Source organism: Drosophila mojavensis, unplaced genomic scaffold (assembly GCF_018153725.1).
Source record: "Drosophila mojavensis isolate 15081-1352.22 unplaced genomic scaffold, ASM1815372v1 contig_231, whole genome shotgun sequence".
In the NCBI taxonomy this organism is placed as follows: Eukaryota; Metazoa; Arthropoda; class Insecta; order Diptera; family Drosophilidae; genus Drosophila; species Drosophila mojavensis.
Genome location: NW_025318772.1, coordinates 5,472,348 through 5,494,623, shown reverse-complemented (window position 1 = coordinate 5,494,623; position 22,276 = coordinate 5,472,348). Strand labels below are relative to the sequence as shown.

The following is a 22,276-nucleotide window of genomic DNA, read 5'->3' as shown; positions in this document are numbered from 1 at the left end:
TTGTTCATTTAATTCGGTGTATCGTTCAGGCTTGTACTGAACGATTGGGCAGCACTAACTTGCAGTTCTATAAAATAAACGAAAACGCAATAATTATTATTGCGAATAATTGATGTGCCGATGATTTAGTTATAGTTCTAACTACAAAGCAATTAAAAGTGTTCAACTTATTGTATACAATAAGAAAGTGACTGAAAAATAGGCGTAAAACAATTCGGAAGTGTGTGAGTGTATATGTGTGTAGTGTTTTTTGTTTGTTCATTGGGGCGGGAGTGCAGGTGCATTGTAAGCTATTTTTCATAATAACCGTAGTCGGAAATACCAGACGCCTAGTTGTTGCGTTGCAAAAATGAATAAAATTAGCAACACGGCGCTAGCGTTGACTCTAGTGCTATATGCCTCATTGCATACAGGTAAGAACGAGTCCAAATACCAATCAATACGAGCTCGTGCAACTTTAAATATTCTTTACAATTCTCATTTTTTCAAGTTTATTGTAAACATGTTGTTATTACCGCGCCACAACATGCGCTGATCGGCTCCACGGTAAATGTAAGCGCTACTTTATACGATGGAAGGAATATTGCAAACAAAGGTACCTATAGCTTCAGCTGGAAGGATAACGCTGGGCATACGAAGGTAAAAATGTTTTACAAATAGAAAGCGATGTTTGCCACATCAAGAATGGTGGCTGACGAGGCATATGTACATACGGGAGTTCAAAAGAAATTTGCTGACTAATTTTATGCACCCATAACGGGAACTGTAAGGTCTGCTTCGCAATGAACCGCACATGCCCTACGTCTGTCCCAAATTCAGTAGTTAGGGAAGAATGCATGAGTTGGATTTACTGAATGTGCACCGTATCAACCTTTTGCTAATTTATGTTTGTATATAAAACGCTTTTCAAAACGTTTTATAAGACTCGGTCGGTGATAACAATAAAGTTAATTTTAGATACCGCTTCAATGGAATATGTATATATGTACTCGATATCAAATTTAAAATGTAAATTTTTACAATCACTTGATTTGTAGGCAACCGTGCCTGGTACGTTTAGATACCCTACATAAGTGTAGGGTCTGGACTGCTTAAGCACATAGATTCGATAATATTTCATTAAACAATTCAGTTTCATAGATAACAATATTTTTGTATATATTTTGTATTATTATTAATGTTCCATACAGAAAAAAAAAAAACACAAACACATTCATTGTTCATCGCTATCGTATGTCATTAACACAATCAGAAATACACACACAAGATAAATGATTTATTTCTGTATATACTTGAGTTATCCCCTATATCCATACAGCTAGGCTTTCATGATTAATCTGCGTCACAGCTCTGCTATTAAAAGCAAACGTAATAGACGCTGATGCGCCCCTTTATTGTTAACTAAAGACTAATTACATACGTATTTCATTTGACTTTGTTGATATGTAGGAATTTGAAACATCGGAGCCATTCAGCAATTGGACTTTCAATTATGCTAACGACATAAGCAATCTGGGAGATCATCGTTTAGAAGTGAGTGTATCAGAGGAGAAGTTTATAGTTTGGTTTCCAGTTGCCGAAAGCACAGTTACTATCAGTGTAGTCAACACACTCAGCGGCAGTTTGGAACTTATACAGAATGATAAGCTGCGGACAAAGGACTTTGTATCCACGCAGGATTTAGTTAAACATAGAATTGAACTATGGCAAGCGGACTTGGACTTTTTGATAAGCAATCATTACTATATCAATACTTACTGGTTCAAGAACTGTACATATCTAGGAATGTCACATGTCTTCGAGTTTGAAGACATATATTCAGTGCCCGATCAATATTATAATATTGAGGCTCTTGTGGTAGCATCGCCAGATCCTCTGCCAGAGCCAACAACATCTACAACAACCACTACAACCACAACGACTACTACTACAACGACAACCACCACGCCCGCAACTACAACTACAACGACAACATCCACGTCCACTTCTACAACACCAGCCACAACATCAACAACAACACCAAGCACGACATCAACAACAACCCCAGCAACAACATCGACAACAACATCAACGACACCAGCAACGACAACTAAGCCTTCGCGGTCTAAGCGGGACGTTAACCAAACGATGCATGCAAACGCCAAGCTACTTGGTATAAATCTTGCAGCCGCTGTTAAGCAGGAGCTACAAAAACAAAACATCACCGGTGCTACATCTGTTGCCCTGTTCAATCCGTTGGGTGTGCGGAAGCTGAAACTGCTGCCTGTTGCAGCACCGCCACACACTTGCATAGACGGCAAAGTTGTTGCCCAGGATGCGAGCAAGATGTACGGTTACTTTAACCGGCGAGTTGTCTCGAAGAGTATGTATAAGTTTCAACTATTGCATGTAAAATGTATTTAATAATATTTGTTCCAGCGCCCATCTCTGGCTTTAGCACTAGCGGTAAAAACTGGGTGCAGCATTGGGAGCTGATTAATTTACAAATCACCTGCAAAGGCTCCCCGCCGTACGAGGTGTGCACTCAATACTACAATGGTACGTATTAATATTGCATAATGTACTAGAATTATTTATTAAGAACTACAATATATAATTTGATGGGAACTTTCGTAGATTGGGTATCATCTTTAGTATAGCATAGAATATATTAAAAGAGATTATATATCATCCTTTTTTGACTGATATTGGATGAATTTTTGAAAATGATTATTAACTGACGCACTTTGGTTTTTAGCGCCATACAACGCTACGGGCAACGAGACGTGCAGCTTCTATGACAGTTTCGATAAGTGTGATTTTAACTTCGCTCGTTATTTTGCTGACAGCAAGACGATTCTGTTTTTCATCCGCAATGAAGTCTCGGCAACTCTAAATCAAGTTACTGTTAACATCTATGAAGGTTGGTAAAATAACCCCGAAACTATTTATAATTTTATCGATTTGATTAATGTGTTTTCACTTATGCAACAGCAAAGCGACAGTCGCAGCTATCCGTTGTCGTGGTGCCCATTGCCTGCACCCTTGTGGCCGTTTGTTTGGTCATTTTTGGAGTCGCCTATTATATGCAAAGTCGAAATCGGTAAGTAGTATAAATCCTAAGAACAAGCCCAACAAATAACTTTTCCTTTCTGTGGTCTCAGCTTTACGGTGGAAGTGGCTGATTTCAATTTTGGTGATACCCAGTCAGTGGATATGGAATACAAGACATTCCAGCAGCGTTTGATCGACAGCATACGCGATGCGTGGCCATGGCCGCGGTGGCGTCGGTATTCGCAGTCAAGCACGGATCTCATGGCCGAACAACCGTCTAATCCCGGTAGCTTTGGCGGAAATGTTGGCGACGTCGACAGCAATTTGCGCTATAATACTTTTAACTAAAGGCAAACGTAATTGCTTTATTGTTATTATTATTTAATCAATTTAATTTAAATATTCAACATAGTTTATAATTTTGATTTCTTTGCAATGGGAGCGTTTCATATTTTTTTTTTAGTCATTTGCACTGTAATGCATAGTATCCATCTTAACGTTTTCTTGTCGTCCTCCTAAAACAGTCTATCCACAAATTCCTGATCCTTTTCGTCCCCATTAACGCACACTAGCTCATTAATTGCCAAATGACTTGCAATATTCGATAGCAAATGGAGAAACTTTATGAACGCAATTGAAACTCTCATAAAATATTAAGACTGTCTTTGTTCTAAAAAAAAAAAAAAAAATAACAAAGGGAGACAGAAGGTAACTAACTTATGCTGCAGATCTGTTTTGTATTGCTAGCATATAATATCATGTTTGTTAACATAAGAACGTAAGGATACCTATCTCTCGAATCTTGATGACAAAGGCACAGCACATACATACATACATACACAAAAAAACCGAACACACAAAATATATTATTCATTGTGATAGAACTAACAGTATATTTGTATGTTAAAAACAATCAAACAAAAAAGAAGAAAAACTGGTCAATATGTAACGCTGCTAAAAGTACACGGTTAGTGCCGATCAAAAATAAGAGTCTAAATAGGATGACTTACAATTAAATACATATGTGTACATATACAATTATAATTATATCTAAATTATTGTTCTTAAATGGGTATTAAAATTATAAATAGATTTAAAAAATTCTAGCCTACATCAATTCTAATTTGAAATTGCGCAAAAATGCGTAGGCTAACGCAATATGCTCTAAAAATAATTGAGGCATATAAATTAACAGAAAATGTTATATTAACAGAGCACTTCCTATGAGCAATTTGGCATATTATGCTGAAACTAGTTCCGGAATTTGTTTGTGTTCTTTTCTTCGCTTAAAGATGTTTTTAAATGATCTTGGACAACCATTAATATTGGATTCTAAAAAGACATATGGCCCTTATGAACAAGTAAAAATAATCCTTGAACCTATTTTTATAATAAAAAAAATATACTTATAATAAACTAGCATAATGGACCAATGCTGATAACGTCGGCGGCGTTCCAGGATCACAAGGTTCCTTCTAATTGGTGTGGACGCATTATTGGCTCAGCAGATGATGTAGCTCGTTTCCAAGGTGTGTTATCCAAAACCTGTCAAAATCCTGTATATACAGTTTTAAGGCCCAACGAAGAAACGAATATCAAATATGATGAATCCAAAATCAGTTTGACATTGATACCAGCAGGACAAAACGAAGATACTGGAAGTGCTACCTTCTATTACTTAAAAAGTAAGTGACTCGGATTTTTAGATGATATAATAGCAGGTATTTTTTTTAGATGACTACATTAGATCACTAATAGCTGACAATTTGAGCGGCTATTTGGACTTTATACCAAAGGCAGGTGCATCGTTTCACCGTGCACTTGGGAATGGAATAGATGTCCTGTATTTTGATGACTCGTGTTATGCATCCGAGGAGAATGAGGCACAAGCTCAAAGAGAGTATATCTATACGCTAGTACAGTTATTAAGGCCAAAATACTTGTATGGATTAACACTAGACAAACTACCAAAATATTTGCTCGACTTGTGCGTCCAAAAGGATATGATTGATGTCAATAATATAAATACAGAAGTGCCGTAAAAATTTTAATTTACAAGGGAACGTTGGTTATTGGTAAATATCTAAGAGCTTTAACTAATTAAAACGCAGCTACCGAGCGTGTATTATGCCTTAGCTGCCTTAGCCTTGGCTTTCACTTTCTTAACGCGCTTAAGTCCATCCATTTTACTCTTCATAAATTGTGAGTACATCGCCATCATTGTGGGAACATCTTCCTGGCGAACTACTGTGGAAATCTAAAAAGAAATCTTTTATTCTGATATATAAATATATTGAAATATAAAATTGTGTTTACCTTTTTGGATTTGAATTGGGCACGCATTAAGCACATATACGTTTCGGGTTTCGGCAGTGGTTTCCTTCCTTCACGAGGTACAGGTCTATCATGCCCATCGTCTAATGTTGGAAATGGAAGCTCATATTGATTAGAGAAGTCACATGCGGACAGCCTGGTTACTTACAGCGTTTGAATGTCATCGTGAAGGAAGCATCCTTTCTCGCTTCATTGGCAATTTTTTCCAGGCGCAGTATAAACTGTAATTAGATGATATATTATTTAGGAATTTCACGGTTAATGTATTTATTTACGTTAGCATTGTCGAGCAAAACCATTTCGTGGCAGATCTTAGACCAGACGTAAAGTGACACTTGTGCGCTAGGGATTAATTAGTACATTATTGTATGGTGTAAAATCACAGACTATTAACAGACTGCTAAGTAACATAATTTCTGACGCACCAAAAAACCAAGAGCTGCCAACTTACATATGTTAAGTTGGCAGGGCTGGCATTCGGTCTTGCTTCGCCAAAAAAAAAAAAAAAAATTTACATTAAAAATCGTAAAATCCAACGAAAACTTACAAGTGCAGGCAATCGACTAGGCTGTTGAACGCCCAAACACTTCCACACGTCGCCATCATCACAGTCGCACTACTAACGCACCGAAGCTAGCACAACCAGCGTGCATTGGCTGATGGTGTAAGCAGAAACGATCGAACGACTCGACGACCGCCAAAGGAAGCGCCCTCCGCCCGCCCACGCCAGCAGCAGAAGCAGCCGTAGTAGGCAACGACAATAACAAATTGTAGCACAACCTTCAGGTCACTTAGCAGTAGTCAGCAAAAGGCATCAAACAACAAATTTTCAATTATGGTAAGCACGCCTCGCCGCCCATCGAAGTCGGTCTGAAGGATATGTTGACGCTGGATAAGTTGCAATGCACTAATGCACTCACATATGCATATAAGCACACGCACACGCACCCACACTGGCAAGGGACATGTGTACGATGAATAAGCAAAAGCCGCGCAACATCGCCATCACCGTAGTCAGCGCCGCTGCTTCTGGTGTTGCTATGAACTTTGACCGTAACATTGTGATTTCTTTCTTACAGGACGTGTTCCTCATGATCAGAAGGCATAAGACAACCATCTTTACGGATGCTAAGGAAAACACATCAGTTATTGAACTGAAACGCATGATCGAAGGCAAGTGTAGCAATATATCTAAATATTTATGCGTAGCGTATTCGCGCTTCTGTGTGTGTGTGTGTGCATGTTTGCGGGTGTTGGTGTATGCGTGTGCGTGTGTCGTGTGTTTAAGTGTTATTCCTATTTATAGAGCACATTTTTGATTATTAAGTAATTTTATAATCATTGGCAGGCATATTGAAAGTGTTACCCAGCGATCAGCGGTTATACAATCAGGACAACGATGTCATGGAGGATGATCAAACGTTGCAGGACTATGGCGTTACGGTATCAACGGCAAAGGCCCAAGCCCCAGCGCAGTTGGGCCTAACATGCAGGTGAGTTATGCTTGCTTCCCTTTCGCTGTCATTCACAGTTCGCGTTATGAAAGCCGCCCTTTGAGTCACTCTGATAAGCCGCTAATATTTTTATTATTTGTACATGTTAGAGATGAGCGCGTGTAAATTACTTTTTCATAACAAAATCATTTTTCTTGTTTGCTTAAAATCTAATATTAAACGATGCTTTAATGATACAGAAGACTCACGATTTTTTTTTTTTTTTTTTTTTTTTTTTTTAACAAAAAAGTTTGTTACGAATTTTGTTGTTGCTGTAGCTATTGAGCAATTATTTATTTCTGCGTTTGCATGCAAATTGCTCATTCGTGTTGAGGGGTCAAGAGTCTTCGTGCTCCACAATAAAGCACGACCTGGACTCAACTCTAGAACATTGTACATATGTTATCGGCCGACTCGCATAGTTCCACACGTGTGCCACATTTGTTATTGAGTTGACATTTTAATAATGTATTTTGCTTGCAGGAACGAGGCGGGCGACTTCGAGTCGCTGGAAATCACGCCCTATTCAGCCCCGCCTGACTTACCAGAAGTGATGAAAAATCAAGAGGCCTCAAATGGACAGGAGCAAGTGGCATAAAATCAACAGCAACAGTAACAGCAACATCAAGAACAACAACAGCAACAACACTTAAAGCCCCAAAATAAAACCATCAGAAAGAGCAGTTACCCACTTGGACATCGCCGCTGCTGCTGCTACTGCTGCTGTCGCATGCAAAGCAAAACCATAAATGCTGAGAGTCAAATTTACTATCGCTCGCTTGTCCCACACAATAACACAGTCAACAAAAAACTCTCTCGATGCAATGCTAAATGTTTCGAATTGTGCTACAGTTTCTTCTCTGCCTGGTCACACAACAACAAAAACACAACTAAAGCAACAGCAACAAAAATAAGAAAACAGCAACAATAGCTAATTATGTATGCATTTTTTCGTCGGTTATATAGCAAGGAACAATTTAAACAATATGATTCAAAATTATAATTTGAAATGGGATTTGTTAATCTAATTATTTTTTTTTATATATTACCTATTTGTTTGTTTCTTATGGAATTTGTACGAATTTGTCTAAGAGGAAAAAATAGATACTACACAAAATTTAAATGAAAACTTATGAAATGAAAGTCACAATTGAAATAGCTTATAACAATTGATAATTGAGCAAATGGTGAATATTTAAAATATTGGGATTTAAATTTATTATAATTTATAATCAAATTATGATTATTATTATTATTGTAATAATAAGATTTAATTATTATTAAAAAGAAAAAATCTACATTACTAATCACTATCATCCATTCCCGATCCGGCGGCCGCCGTCACAGCGGCCACTTCTGCATCGTTGGCATCTGTCGCCGCTCCATCGTCCTCCTCGGCGCTATCGATGAACGAGGCGTTGCTGCTCTGCTGCAGTTCCAAGTGCTCCAAGTACTCTTGCAACCTGTCCTGGAAGAAGTTGATGTACGTCTGTTTCTGCTGTGCCGTTGCTGGGAAATAATGGCCGCCGCTATGCTCGAGCACTTCCACATTCCTGAAGTGAGCTGCTAGTGATTCGCTCATCTCTTTGGGAATGATTTCGTCTGTCAAGCCATAAATGTGCAAAGTGGGGATTGTGATGCGTTCTTCGTAGGCGCTCATATGCACCAAACTACCAGAAATGAAGCCAGAGCTGAGGACAGCGAACTCAGGTCGAATGGAGGTCACTTTTGGGGAAGTGTATAAAATGTGTAATTAGTCCTGCAATGCGATCGATGTACTTACATTTCTTTTTGGCTAGTCCACATATGAGTCCCACAAAGCAGGCGCCTTGCGAGAAACCTAAAAGTCCTTGAAAGGGTCCCTGTGTCTTCCATACATCTTCGACGTAGCGTAAGCTCTCTTGGAATCCTAATGCCGGACCACTTCTGTTGGTACCTTTGAATGTGCCATCATCTTTGTTGGCCCACCAACTGCGCTGCTGCTCCACAGGCTCTGCCGATGGGTCCAGGGGCGCTGCTACGTGAGGGGCAGAAATAAACACAAACTCAGCGTATTTACCAGCGAATTTGCGAAAGGAGCCAAGTTTATTTTTAAATGAGTCCGCTTTAATAGGAAAATCAAATTAGCTTTAATATTAAATTAAAAATGACAAAGGCACCGACCATCTTGCCGGTATCCGTGCAGGCAAAGAACTCGCACTTTCTCTGTAATTTCCACTTTGTTGGCAGATGTTGAAGCACTGCCGCTTGCTCGACTCGAGCTAGCGGACTCTGATTCGTTGTTGGTCATTATGGAAATACGAGACGTAGCTGCAAAAAAAAAGCGCCACAAGTAAAACTACAAAAGTATTTTTAGGTTAAACTGATGAACAGCTGATATACCAAATGCTAGAGATGTGACTGTTAGTTCATTAAACGCTGTTGACCTGTGCTGGTTCAAAAAGCATCTGGTAATAGCGAAATAATTGGAAATTCCTTTCGAAAATTTTAATTACGTGTGACTCTTTCTTACACTGTGTGGCGCTATCGAAAAATACATCAGGGACATTTCATTATCATTTCATTTCATTTCAGTGTGGCGTCATCTCTTCTGAATTTACAGTATGCTGGCGCCATCTATTAAAAACACATTTTATTCAGCAAAAATGTTAACTTTACATTTTCAATCAGTATGCTGGCGCCATCTATTAAAAACACATTTTATTCAGCAAAAATGTTAACTTTACATTTTCAATCTGAAGGGATAGCCTTAAATATCCCTATAAGCATGGGAATTATTAGTTAACACACAAACCTTTACTTTTGGATATTTTATTACGAAATTTCCCGTATCTGTCCTACGACTGTATGAATAATACGTACATATATTTGAACGTTATCCGAAACGCAACGGACATTGTGTGGATTTCAAGTTGAATTATGAATGCAAAACAAATATTTTATATACAGCATTTCTTTTTTAATGTTAGTCGTTCAGAGCACTATTAATGCAATTAGATAACAATTCGTAACTAGAAAATTTCAATTTAAAAATGTTAATAATATTATAAATACAGTTACAAGTTGGACCGATAGGAGAGCACACGTTCTCCATCTTGCTCGCACTCCTTCACAATACCACAAAGCCCTACAATGGGACTCTTCACATTCCCGCATCGTAATATTAATTTGGTGATTTATTAGCAAACGGCACTTCAGGCGTCGGCGATAAATTGTAATGCAAATTAAATGAATGCTTGCGTATTTCACATTTCATTTTGGCCATTGTTGAGGTCGAGCTTGAAATGTTTTAACGCTCGTAAATTGGTGCAGGCATTTGCCAGTTATGCGTAAATTGCAAATATTTATGTGCTACAAACTATTGTTGCAATTTTGTGTACACACGCACATGTGTGTGTGTATGTGTGCAACCAAATTAATAGAAAAATGCATTTCCGACTGCAACTCATTACGAATGGAAGTGAATTCCACAAAAACGAAGGAAGCAACTATGTACATATATAGTTGTACAATATTACAGTATATATATTTGTATATAAGTTTATGTATATGTATATATGTATAAACAACCCATCGAGCTACCGCAAATGCACAGACCACTCACTCAGAGGCAACCACACACTGGGAGTCGATAGAAAACTGTTAAATATTTGATGTTGCTGCTATTTCACGCTTGTAAATCACAAACAAAGCCACAGACAGCCGGTCAGAGCAGCTTTTAAATGCGAATAAAACCAAAAAGTTGCTGTATCTGTATCTGTAAATGTATCTGTATCTGTATCTGTATCTGTATCTGTATCTGTATCTGTATCTGTATCTGTATCTGTATCTGTATCTGTATCTGTATCTGTATCTGTATCTGTATCTGTATCTGTATCTGTATCTGTATCTGTATCTGTATCTGTATCTGTATCTGTATCTGTATCTGTATCTGTATCTGTATCTGTATCTGTATCTGTATCTGTATCTGTATCTGTATCTGTATCTGTATCTGTATCTGTATCTGTATCTGTATCTGTATCTGTATCTGTATCTGTATCTGTATCTGTATCTGTATCTGTATCTGTATCTGTATCTGTATCTGTACCTGTATCTCTATTTATGTCTGCCTCTGCATTAATATTTGTGTCTATAACTACATCTATATATATATCTGAGATACGTCTGTTTGTGACTATGTCCTTATCAATTTGTGCATTTCTATCCGTTTCTGCCATCTAGAGAAATGTGGTTATGTGGTCAGGGCGACAGACAAGAATGCACTATGAATATTTAAATGAAATTCCATCGACATGATCTTGGTACCGTGTGCAAGAATTTGCAAGTATTTGCCAGGTGTTGCCATTGGAGAATTCACTTTTCGCACGAAATGTACAGCATTTAAATGGCGTTAACTAAATTAATAGCCATAAATCACATTTAGTGCATTGCCATCTGCCCAGGGCGTAAATACATCTCTCTGAGCATTTTGACTGGGTTTGGGGCATGTTTGTTTTGTCAACTCCGAATGACTTATTGCTCAGGTGTTGATGAGTTTATTGGCCTTGCGGCCAAAATAATGCGTCAATAAATTTTAATATAAACCAAACAATTAAATTCTTCTGTAAAAAATTCTAATTGCCCTAATTGATGGGCAGCCTTTAAATAAATGGTTTATATATAAATTGATGGAATTATAGACTCTCCCATCAGCTCTCAATGAGCACAATTTCTTTTTTAGTGCAGTAGGCCAACTTCTGCTCTGCTGACCACACAGGAATTTTTAATCCCAAACCAAATGCTTTGCTTACTTAGTCAGAGTTGAAGCCCTCGTAGCTAGCACTTTATTATTAAACACAAGTTTTAATTTGTGGAAAAAAATACATGCAAATAGAAAAACGTGCTTATGCTCAGTCAAACGCCTCTTTAATTGTATCATGATGCTGATTTCCGCTAAATTAAGAATTATTCTGAGCTTTGTTTTTCAACTTTTGTTTTCCAAGCATACGAAATTTTAACAACAAATCAATTTTTTTTGTCGCTGCCAGATTGCATTTAACGTGACTCAACTGCTAATAGCCATGTTTAATAAATAAACCCACTCAGACTGGCCCGAAAGTAGCCAGCTGAGCTGAGGGCAAATGCCGTTGGCGTTGTTTTGCATGAGCTTTTTTATGTATGTGCACATAAACAAATATGTACATATATATGTAATTGGCAGAGTATATCTATATTAATATATACAATCATATACGTTTTGTTATATTTATGTTTTATTAAAACATAATGTACCTGAGCTTATTCATTGTTTGTATACACAGCGAGTAATTATTAAGAAGCAAGAGAGCAGGATCATAATAGTAAGTACTGATAAGTGCTACTAGGCAGCAGCAGTTACTGCAGGCTTAAGCAAGCTCAAGCAGATATCATAGCTAGGTCCGCATGGCGCAGCCTTCTATTGAACATGAAATAGAATTATTTTCGAAAAGAGAGAAAGAAAGGCGAAACATGCAATCGCAAAGCGAACGCGCCTCTGTGAGCATGCAAACAAAATAATTGCTTAAAAGCAATTATTATTTAATTAGCAGAGCAGAGCATAAATAAATACAAAAAAAAAAAAAAAATAAAAAAAAAGAGAAAAAAGCACGCCCACAGAAGGCGAATGGCAACAAAGGCGGCGTCGAAATGTGGCACAAGTGGGCAGGCGCAAAGCAGCGAGGGACGGCGAGCATATTGGGGGAATAGAGTAAAATGAAAATGAAGTATGCCATTAAAATCGATCTCATTACTTAGCAACCGGGCGGGCAGCCACAGAAAGTCCAGCGACTGCTGCAGTGCAGAGGGGCGAAGCGTAAGCTGGTCCAAAAGTTTAATAACTGAAAATGCTCAAAACACAAAAACCTCAAAAGTAAAGAGTGGGACAGGCCGCCCCAGCGGAAGCATATAACAGTGTAGGTAAGTTAAGTAAAAGATAACTGGTCCTCTAAGACCAGCATAACGGAGGCCATCTTTGAGCTGCTGCATTTCCGGCTACACAAATGGAAATGTAGAAGGCAAAAAATGTTTTAATTTCTGTTCTGTGCAGCGCTCCCTGTGTTCATTTGCCTTTTGTTTGGTTTGCATTTGCCTTCACATTGTTGTTTTACATCTGTGATTCTGGCCAAGGAAAACAGAGAAGTATTATTACTTATAAGGGAATCGCCACAGTAATTAAGGTACAATACAGCTGAGGCCCAGAGCTTAAAGTTTGCCCAAAAAAGTATGCTATGCTAAATGCGGAATTGCCGAGGTCGTGTGTAATCCGATCTCTCCTCAGATGTGCTCAAGGACTGGCTGCAAATTACCAATTAATTAATGCCATTTCACAATGAAGATACTTAATATTGGTTTTTAATTGAACTCTGCATATTTGCTAATCAAGTTAATAAACTTTCAGCCCTTCAAACTGAGCATTCTATGCACAGCTTGGATCAACTTTCATGCGCTGCGCATTCAGTTCGAGTTGCTGTCATTGTTCAATGACTTTTCTTACTAGTCCTGACTGGTCATTGAATACTCCAATGCACTGTCGAAGGTAGTTCGATTACTGAAACTTTTCAATTTAAAAAAAAATTGAAAAATTCAATATGATTAGAAACAGGTAAGAGTGCTCTTTCTAGTCGGGGCTGACCGAATAGCAGAAAGCCTTAGGGAAGCTTATATTTTAATCAATCTGCTTTTGCACACAACAAAAATCATAGGCATACATATAGATATTTACCAGCGCTGCTAGCTGAAATTAATTAAAATACAATTTTTATGTTATTCTGACTTCCATGTGTCTATTTGCTGAAAATGAACTCTCCAACATTTGAAGTACATTTTTGATTTTTGTTTTTGCAAATATGTATAATAATATGTGAGAGAGGGTGCAATCCGAAATGGACTTAGTAAATACAAAATCCGCAGCTCTTATGGTATTCGATATTTTCGATTTTTATCGATAGTAACGACATTTGTACTGCATATGGTAGAGACGAGATCACAGACGGACAGACGGACACAGCTATATAGACTCAGCTTGTCTCACCTCCTTCTGCCTGCTACGTTTATTTATTTTATTTTTTCCAAAACCAGTATAACCAAATTTCAGCTTTTGAATGGGTTCAGGGTAAAACAGCTTTAGTTGCCTTTGAAGTGTGTGTTTTTTCACTTTATCACTGGCTTTCGCATGTATTGTTGGACGAAAGCAACACAATGAAGCCACAGACTGGCGGTAAGCAGCCACATTTGACTGCAGCCATAGCAAAGTCACTTGCTGCAATCACGGCAGGCCACAAATCGATTAACTTTGGCTTCCCAATTAGCAGGTGTTGTGGCCCCAAAAAGCTTGCCTGGCTGAAGCATTAATTGTTGCACATTGGTTATATGCAGACCACTCAACCGAGAATCTGTCTGCAGCAGATTTAATCGGCTCATTGTAAATGACATAACTGAGCTAACTGACGGACAATGCTTTAATCTACTTATAGGAAGGAGAAGCACGTCGATGTCCAAGACTGGCAAATCCTTAAGCTGTTGTTCAGGTCAACTCTGTACGCTTGTCCTTAAGCTTGCTTATTGGCTTTGGGAACAAATGTTTGCATTAATTCATTTATGTTGCGTATTTAACTGCGCAAAGGTAAATACACACGTGTGCGAAGCGAGGTGGAACGTACAGCTCAGCAACCGCCAATTGCATACAAATGAACCAATTTGCACTTGAGACGGCGAGCAAATCTGCAGCCAAATTCAATTTTCAATTAAGAATTGCATATTTTCAGTGGCAGCCGCAACAATACCGAAAATGTAAACAGTTGCTTTTGCTCGGTGTTTTACACACAGAGTTTACAAGCTGTCCGCTGGCCGAAATGCAATTCAATTAAAATTTCATTGCTTAAGCATATTACCATGTCTGTTGGAATTGCAAGAGCTACTTAATTCGAGAGCAGCTGCTTTTGTTTGCCCATTGCCAGATGGCTTCTAGTTGCAGGACTCTTGGACAGTTGGACTGCTGTTGGACTCTCTGCTGTATAACGTCTTCCCATCTTGACTTTAAAGCAAACAAGCTAAAAGCTTTGCGCCATGTGTACGACAGCAACAGCAACAACAACAACAACAGCAGCAGCAGCAAATGAACAGATGAAATGATAATATCCATTTGTCTGTTTGTTGTTGGCAAGCACAAACTTTAATTGTTTTGATCGACTTACAGATATCCACGCACTGTAAGGACTATAATAATATCATCATCATAAGCTTATCTATAAATGTGAAATTAATTCCAGTATGATTCAAGTATAATCTTCGTTTTATTATACACAAATGTCCTTCTCCCATTGCAGTTATTCGGGTACTAAAAGCGCATTATACAGGGTATTACATCCGCCCAGCCAGCAAAACCTTTAAGCGGATTTCGCTTTAGCTGCTGTCAACTTTTGTCTCCCATTTGCAGCGATGACAAATTTAATTGATTCGATTCGATTCGAAAAAAAGTAAACGCATGCCACAATTCAAGGCAGTCAGCAGTGCCTGTGGCAGCCGTGTGGTTTAGTGCCTGGCCAATGGTTTACAATGGTTTGGTGAATCCACAATCCATTTGTCATGTAGAATACCTATGAAATGTCCAATTTGTGATTAGTAAGTGCTTTGCTGCATATTACAAAACTATTTTGAATTGTGATTGGCAACGGATCTCTCTGTGATTAAGGCTGTAGGTCAAGTTGTATATGTAAACAATTTTAGCTTATTTATAGCTGACTAAGTCGAGTAAATAAAGTTAAATGTAGACTTGGCCTAAGCCAGTTGAAAACTTAAGTTTGAAAATAGAAAAATTTTAATATTCATTTTAATATTAATTTACATCTTCATAAATATTTTAAATATTATAAATTGTTCAGTTCACTTGAATATACAAATTGTTTAAATAAAGTAAAAGTAAAGAGCTTTTAATGCTCAAATGCCCTGAACAAGTCAAGTCGGATATTGATTACTATAGTACTCTGATGTATTATTATTATATATATATATATTTATATATTTTTAAGTTTATAACAATAATGTAGACATCGTTTTACAATGCTTTTGGCATTCTTCATGCTAACGACAGATTGGCAGAGTGTTTCATCAAATTGAATTCAATCACGTGCCAATGATCAATCGATGCTGTCAATGCGTGAATACAATATTGGTGCTAACGAAATCATGAATGAAACGTTGCTAACAATCAATACAAACACGCACCTAAGGCATGCATGTGTGTTCATGTGGTTGTTTATGGCAGTCAGAGCCGATTGAATGACTTTTGACATTAGTGCGCAATGTCGTTAATCAAAATGCTTTGGGGGCTACAAGTAGATTTGGGGCAAATTACCTAAAAGCTAAAAGTCAACACAATACTGAGCATATGTCTCACATCGGTGTGTGTGTGTGTGTGTGTGTGTGTGTTTGTATCTATATATGTGAATAGCAGACACAGCCACAGCTACACACGGTGCCCCAGTCATCATGCGCTTTATGTGGGAATTACCTTTGCACTGAGTGCCCAAATGCGACCTTGGCATAGCTTAAAGCTACAAGCCAGGAGATTTCTGCTGAAATAAATTCGTCTAAGCGTGGCTGTTAGTTAACTTTAACGCAATAAAATTCTCTTTTATGAACCACTCAAGTGCTCATGTAGGTCCAGCCAAATTGCAGTCATTCACATAAGGAAGTCACATCGAGTTGTCTCTCTTTTTGCTGTGTGTGCTCATTAAGCGTCTTCCGCTGGCAAACAACAGCGTATGCATGTATGTACATGTGTGAGCATTTGTGTGTATGTGTGTCTGTGTGTGTGCGTGTGAGGGTAGTACATAAAGCGCACACTTATGCAAATGTAGCACTTGCTATGCGCTTAGCCTGAGCCGTCGTCTCCCATACCAACCCGCCCACCCATAGATGTTGATGCGTGTTCATTTGCTCTACAAACTGTTTGTTTGCCTGCCAGTTTACCCCCTAACTCTGTCCGGCTGTCTGTCTGCACGTTTTGCGAGACGCATGCATTTCATAGTAAATGTGTAAACAACCACACACACACACACACACACACAACACAGTCACATACGCACAAAAACCTTCGTAGAGCAGCCATATGGCAGCCGGCTACATTTAACTTACGTTTCCTGACCTGCCCCGTTTGTCTAGTTCTTGTAGATGCTGTCCTTTTACTCAGATGCATAATTATGTCACGTAAGCTTAAAGTAGTTAACTCACATATTGTCATCTAGTAGCGATTTCACACACACACACACACACACACACCCATGCACAACACACGGCCACACACAACTCTTTAAAAGCACAACTACAATTGGAATGACAACAACAATGACATCAGCCCTCAAGTGTCCTTTTAGATGCTGATGAGCTGTTGGGGGCGACAGTTTTGCGCCACAGTTTGTTAATGTGGCAAACACATTGTTTGTTGGCATTGCGGTAAGTGCGTATACGACCCATTGGCTAACAGAATGCTCAGCTGCTGAGCTGCTCAACTGCTCATCTGCTGCAATGTTAATTGAGCTGAAAATCACTTAACCCACTTGCATTTCTGCAGTTGCACAGAGCACACACATATACATACACACGCATATACAGAAAAAATAGGTAAAAATCCGAGCTTCAAGCGTGGCAGTGCAGGATTTTGCATTGCTCGTGGCACCACGCAGCGCCAACCAAAAAAAAAAAAAAACATTTTTGCATTAGTACATTGTACGTTGAAAAGGTGTGTGTTGAAAGGGATCTTATGTCCGATGTCCTTTTCGCGTATTTAATAATTCATTATTAATTACTGTGTAATGTTTTTGTGAGTATGCATGGGGCAGACAGAAGGAGGCGTGGCTGTGGCATTCAGTTTATAGAGGACTTGGAGATGATAATATAGACATTTGCATCTGCCTTTCTACACCTGTGTCGATTTTTGCATATTTTCGTAGCTTTTCCCATTTCATATTAGTAGTTTTTTTTAAAAACCTTTTTGAATATCATATAAAAAAAAATAAACATATAGAATTTTGCATGCCTTTTGAATGCCTTTTTTTGAAAAACAAGAAGGGAACTGCTTTAACAATTACATTTGGCATTGGAATGTCACTGTTACTCTCAGACTGTGAATATTGTATTTAGAGCAACAGTTATTCAACTTTTAACATAACACGGCGAAAAATGGGCAGTAGGCGGACCGCGTAGTTATGTATATGTAAGCGTGTATATGTATGTGTCTACATATGTTTTTCGCTTTGAACAAAAGTTGAATGATTTAAATAGTAGCTCATAGTAGGGCATTACGGAATAGAGCTCTCTTATATGTTATACGCTACTGAAATAAAATTCACTAAACCAGCAAAGCCAGTTCAGATTTGTATAATAACATTCAATGAAGAGTTTTTTAAAGATTAATTTATTTGTATTCATATTGATTTATTTCACTTATTTATACACTTATTTATACACTTAACGTAATTTACAAAGGCTTTGCCTGGCTTTGTATATAGTGAATATATTTAAAATAATTTATTTAATAATAATTCACTATTTGACTTTAAATAAATTACCCATCTATGGGTATATCTACATAAGTTACTAAATTATGATAAGCTGGTTCTATACTTCATAAATAAAATAGAATAAATAAATGTTTTCATAATATTTTTAAAAGAAATGTAACTTATCTTTTGTCATGCCATGATGTTTTCATTATAACAAGAAAACTTTCATTGAGCAATGTTCTCTGCAAGTTTAGTCATCTCTTTTTGAGTAGACTTGTATAATATTTCATAGTCATTTTACTTTTCTGCTCTTAGCTGCTCGCAATAAGAAATGCACAGTTTTTTTTTTTTTTTAGCTGCTGCCAGTCTTTGTCATGCTATTTGTTACTTAATATTTATGAAAAATACAAATAAATAAGAAATAGCTGAGCTTCTTGCTTTGTTGATGGCATTTTGTAGAGCGCTCTAATAGCTCAAAGAATCGCCATTTCTTGGCGGCATTCAAAAACTTAAGATAGCTCGAAAAACTGTTGCAGCTGTGCAAAAGCATAGAATTTAATTTGAAAGTGAAAATAAAGTCGACTTTATGTTGCCTTTGGCAATAGTTAAAAGTTGACAGTCAGTCAGAAATATTTACGATAGAGACACTCACACACACACAAACACACAGACACACAGGAAAACCACTAACAGAAATACTTTTACAGTTGCCTCAGGACGAAGACCGAAAGTTTGGTAACTATTTCTCAGATTATGCGGAGTGTTTTAAGAGCATACGTAAGCTATCTAAGCTTACAGCCTTAAGCTATTTATGAGGGAAATGCCAATGAGACCAAATGAAAAGCACATCCAGCTCTCGCACTGCCAACTGACCAACTTTGCTGACCAAAGTTTTTTATAGCTGCCAATTTAAGTTCATGAAGTTGGCATTTCCCTAATAATTTGATCAATGAATTATGACTGCAAATGCTCGTTGCTGTCAAAACGCCATGTGGCTAATAAATTGCTAGAAAAATTATCTACAGCAAACGTTCATAACGCTGCCGTCTTGGACAACTGACTGCACAATACGCGTTCACAATCCAAAAACAGAAGTCAACTGTGATCAAAACTAAAAGATAATTTTTTTAAAACACCATTTTTATTATTTATTAACAATTTATAGAAAAGTATAAAGGAGGTTTAGTTGACAGCAACAGTATTGATGGGTATTGATATAAAATTTACAGTTGATCTTAAGAAAACTCAACTCAACAACACTGTATGCAAAGCTATATTGAAATATTTATATATATATTGAAATATCAAATTTAATCTCATTTATCAAGATTGGCATAAGGCAAGTGAATGGACACGGACCATGCACAAAACCAATATACTCAGTTAATTTCGTGAGCAAGTATAAATAGTAACTAAGTATACCCTAGGTAGACACATCAAGTTTTATAGGCCACACAAGTCAAACCAAGGCAGGTTGAATGAAGCCATGAAGGCATAAAGATGTGGGCTGAGTGTAACAAATAAAAAGTTTCAAAGTTTAAAGTATGTGTTTATTGTGTGCAGAAAACTCAAGAGCTTTAGGCCTTTTCTGAAAATGTATTTCCAAGTAAGCTTAGATACACTACAAGAGTTATATTATGAGATTACTGCAAATGTTTCTTATACTTGAATGAACTAAATACAAAATCAATTTAGCTGAAAGTAAAATTTAAATTTAAAAATGTTTATGTACACACGAGGTTTGGCAAGGGCTGTGAGGGCTTTCAATAAGAATTCGTATTCTGAATTGTAATTGTAGTGCAAATGCAATACTTGAGCAAACAGTTCATCTACAGTATTCGCATTGCGTAATAGTCACATGTGTACATGTGTGCTTGTTTGATTAGGAAAACTGTAAGATAAATGTCAAAATTTGAGTTGCAGCAAAAACTTGAACAAGTTTCCCCCAAAATGCAAATTGCTCAAGCCAACAGCATTTTCCGTTCTTTGCGTAATTTGTCAGAAATATTTGACATTTATGAAACCGAACAGCAGCAACAAGCACCAAGCATCAAGCACACAGAGACGATTGAGGCCAAACAAACAGAGACTTATTGTGCAGCAGTCTTGTCAGCTTTGAAGTAATGAGCTCCAGTGCATCATAAAGATCTTAGCCTGCGGCACACCCAAACCCAAACCCAAACCGAAACATAAATAGGCCTCAGTGCTCATTGTGCGGTTTTCGTTTGTGACTTCTGCTTCAATGGGCTGGCACAGCACAGTAAATGGCTTGCATTTTGATTTAATCAAGCATAAAATTCACTTTATTCCCGTCAAAGGAAAGATGATTATCCTTTCGACTAAACACAAAAATGAATACGTGTATATATATATGAATCACAGAGCACAAAGCGTAGCTTAATTGCTCCAAATTAAAATACTGACACTTTAATTGACTGTAATTAAAGAATAAATACAAAAAAAAAATGAATTATCCTTCTGCAGAAATGCAGAAAAAATGGTATAAATTTCAATTTGCAAAATCGTTTGTGATGGCCCAACGGCAGTAATCGCCAACATTTTTATAGTTTTTATAGTTTATTTTTTAGTTGGCCCAGCAACTGCCAGCTTAAAAGATTAACCAATAAAGGATTTATATTTTATTTTAATACAGTTGCAAAAATAATTGAAATATTTCAAATGATGCAGTTGTGCAAACAGGCTCAATGCCATATTTACACGATACAAAATGTATGTATATGAACATATATCAATTAATAAACCTATGTTATCAGTGAACAATTACAGAAAAGTAAAACAAAACTAAACATTTCCGTGGTTGATGATTGTTTTTGGTGTTTTTGAAACTAAATGTTATCAGGTAGCTGCCGTCGTCTAACTCGGATTAAATTAGAGTAAATTGGTATAATTGTTGTTTTTATAAAGAATTTTAGAGAGAGAAACTTTTGTTCTTCGTAGACTCGAAGCAATAGCCGCTTGATTGTTTTAATGGTGAGCACGTGGTACAAATGAACAATAAATTTGTTATACGCAGCAGTCCAGCAGCGCGGGCACGTTGCAGCAACTGTTCCAGCTGCACGGGGCGTATGCGCGATATTGGCCACTATATCAGACGGGCAGCCATAGCTGCAACAATTGGCTTTAACTAAAGGAATTAAACAAGAGCAAGAGGAACATAATGTTGCCAGTGTTCGCCTTAATGCCATTTGCTTGACACTCCAGAGAATTTCCATTAACTTTAGCTGTCTCATTAGTTGGGTATTAGGTTGGCCCAATCGCAACTCACACAGACAAACAAACACAATCGAAAGAGCGAAAACTATGCAGTGAAAGTCTCGACGAACCAATCAACTGTGGCTAACTGTTGACCACGAAACTTGAATTACAATTGACCCGGGCGCGAAGCAAGCCACACAGTGAGCAGCATTTTCCGAAGTGGCTCACTAAATGGCCAACAAGCAACTTGCACAGCACAGCATGGCAAGCAGCAAGAGCTCGCACCAGTGTAAGGAGCTAAGCGGTGGACGAAAAAGAAAAATAAGCAAACTGTGCGACACAAATGAGAAATCAAATAAATACTCAATCGAGCGAAAAGCAGTCAATGTGCCGCCGCCGCCGACACCGTCCGTTAGTGAAAGGAAAGTGCAAATAGCTAGTGCCATTTGTATTGTCAAAGGGTTATATATACACACACACACACATACACAAACGCGTATACGCACAGGGTGCTAGGTGACGAGAGCAATTGGGCAGGGTTAAGTATACGCAATGATGTCTGGTTGACCAACCATGTAACCTACAGTAGCTGTCATCTAATATAATCATTAGAGAACAACAACAACCACAACAACAAGCATAGCGACAACAATAGCATAGCATACTGTAATCATCGATGGG

At 37.7% G+C, this 22,276-nt stretch overlaps 5 protein-coding genes across 6 annotated transcripts; 3 read left to right on the top strand and 2 right to left on the bottom strand.

Moving 5' to 3' along the window:
• Positions 1 to 17: 17 nt before the first annotated feature.
• On the top strand, positions 18 to 3,733 carry LOC6575052. The gene is made up of 7 exons (XM_002001036.4): positions 18 to 413; positions 491 to 639; positions 1,450 to 2,362; positions 2,419 to 2,538; positions 2,738 to 2,902; positions 2,974 to 3,082; positions 3,144 to 3,733. Exons 1-7 carry the CDS (start codon positions 350 to 352, stop codon positions 3,379 to 3,381), a joined length of 1,758 nt encoding a protein of 585 aa, XP_002001072.1. The 5' UTR covers positions 18 to 349; the 3' UTR covers positions 3,382 to 3,733.
• Positions 3,734 to 4,172: 439 nt separating this feature from the next.
• LOC6575051 lies at positions 4,173 to 5,084 on the top strand. Its single transcript, XM_002001035.4, has 3 exons — positions 4,173 to 4,394; positions 4,454 to 4,718; positions 4,768 to 5,084. Exons 1-3 carry the CDS (start codon positions 4,257 to 4,259, stop codon positions 5,073 to 5,075), a joined length of 711 nt encoding a protein of 236 aa, XP_002001071.4. The 5' UTR covers positions 4,173 to 4,256; the 3' UTR covers positions 5,076 to 5,084.
• LOC6575050 (signal recognition particle 14 kDa protein) lies at positions 5,068 to 5,709 on the bottom strand. Of its 2 annotated transcripts, none has more exons than XM_002001034.4 (4): positions 5,643 to 5,709; positions 5,516 to 5,588; positions 5,350 to 5,450; positions 5,068 to 5,290 (listed from the first exon to the last, which is right to left on the bottom strand). In XM_002001034.4, the coding sequence occupies exons 1-4, from the start codon at positions 5,664 to 5,666 to the stop codon at positions 5,159 to 5,161; spliced, it is 330 nt and encodes a 109-aa protein (XP_002001070.1). In that variant the 5' UTR covers positions 5,667 to 5,709; the 3' UTR covers positions 5,068 to 5,158. The 2 variants fall into 2 exon arrangements, with proteins under 2 accessions (XP_002001070.1, XP_043864068.1); XM_044008133.1 differs by having other exon boundaries at positions 5,223 to 5,302.
• Positions 5,710 to 5,841: 132 nt separating this feature from the next.
• On the top strand, positions 5,842 to 7,888 carry LOC6575049 (elongin-B). Its single transcript, XM_002001033.4, has 4 exons — positions 5,842 to 6,205; positions 6,447 to 6,540; positions 6,716 to 6,860; positions 7,344 to 7,888. The coding sequence occupies exons 1-4, from the start codon at positions 6,203 to 6,205 to the stop codon at positions 7,456 to 7,458; spliced, it is 357 nt and encodes a 118-aa protein (XP_002001069.2). The 5' UTR covers positions 5,842 to 6,202; the 3' UTR covers positions 7,459 to 7,888.
• LOC6575048 (esterase GA18864) lies at positions 7,788 to 9,225 on the bottom strand. The gene is made up of 3 exons (XM_002001032.4): positions 9,024 to 9,225; positions 8,644 to 8,964; positions 7,788 to 8,585 (listed from the first exon to the last, which is right to left on the bottom strand). The coding sequence occupies exons 1-3, from the start codon at positions 9,148 to 9,150 to the stop codon at positions 8,164 to 8,166; spliced, it is 870 nt and encodes a 289-aa protein (XP_002001068.1). The 5' UTR covers positions 9,151 to 9,225; the 3' UTR covers positions 7,788 to 8,163.
• Positions 9,226 to 22,276: the final 13,051 nt, after the last annotated feature.

Bases quoted from the DNA above. Each gene is read 5' to 3' on its own strand.
- LOC6575052 (XM_002001036.4), top strand. From the start codon at position 350: ATGAATAAAATTAGCAACACGGCGCTAGCGTTGACTCTAGTGCTATAT. The intron at 640-1,449 runs GTAAAAATGTTT...GTTGATATGTAG, and splicing joins ATAACGCTGGGCATACGAAG to GAATTTGAAACATCGGAGCC. The intron at 3,083-3,143 runs GTAAGTAGTATA...CTGTGGTCTCAG, and splicing joins TATATGCAAAGTCGAAATCG to CTTTACGGTGGAAGTGGCTG.
- LOC6575051 (XM_002001035.4), top strand. From the start codon at position 4,257: ATGAGCAATTTGGCATATTATGCTGAAACTAGTTCCGGAATTTGTTTG. The intron at 4,395-4,453 runs GTAAAAATAATC...ATAATAAACTAG, and splicing joins CATATGGCCCTTATGAACAA to CATAATGGACCAATGCTGAT. The intron at 4,719-4,767 runs GTAAGTGACTCG...TATTTTTTTTAG, and splicing joins TACCTTCTATTACTTAAAAA to ATGACTACATTAGATCACTA.
- LOC6575050 (XM_002001034.4), bottom strand. From the start codon at position 5,666: ATGGTTTTGCTCGACAATGCTAAC. The intron at 5,589-5,642 runs GTAAATAAATAC...ATCTAATTACAG, and splicing joins TTTTGCTCGACAATGCTAAC to TTTATACTGCGCCTGGAAAA. The intron at 5,291-5,349 runs GTAAACACAATT...ATTTCTTTTTAG, and splicing joins CCCAATTCAAATCCAAAAAG to ATTTCCACAGTAGTTCGCCA.
- LOC6575049 (XM_002001033.4), top strand. The intron at 6,541-6,715 runs GCAAGTGTAGCA...AATCATTGGCAG, and splicing joins ACTGAAACGCATGATCGAAG to GCATATTGAAAGTGTTACCC. The intron at 6,861-7,343 runs GTGAGTTATGCT...TTTTGCTTGCAG, and splicing joins CAGTTGGGCCTAACATGCAG to GAACGAGGCGGGCGACTTCG.
- LOC6575048 (XM_002001032.4), bottom strand. From the start codon at position 9,150: ATGACCAACAACGAATCAGAGTCCGCTAGCTCGAGTCGAGCAAGCGGC. The intron at 8,965-9,023 runs GTCGGTGCCTTT...TTCCTATTAAAG, and splicing joins GCACGGATACCGGCAAGATG to CGGACTCATTTAAAAATAAA. The intron at 8,586-8,643 runs GTAAGTACATCG...CTTCCCCAAAAG, and splicing joins TGGACTAGCCAAAAAGAAAT to TGACCTCCATTCGACCTGAG.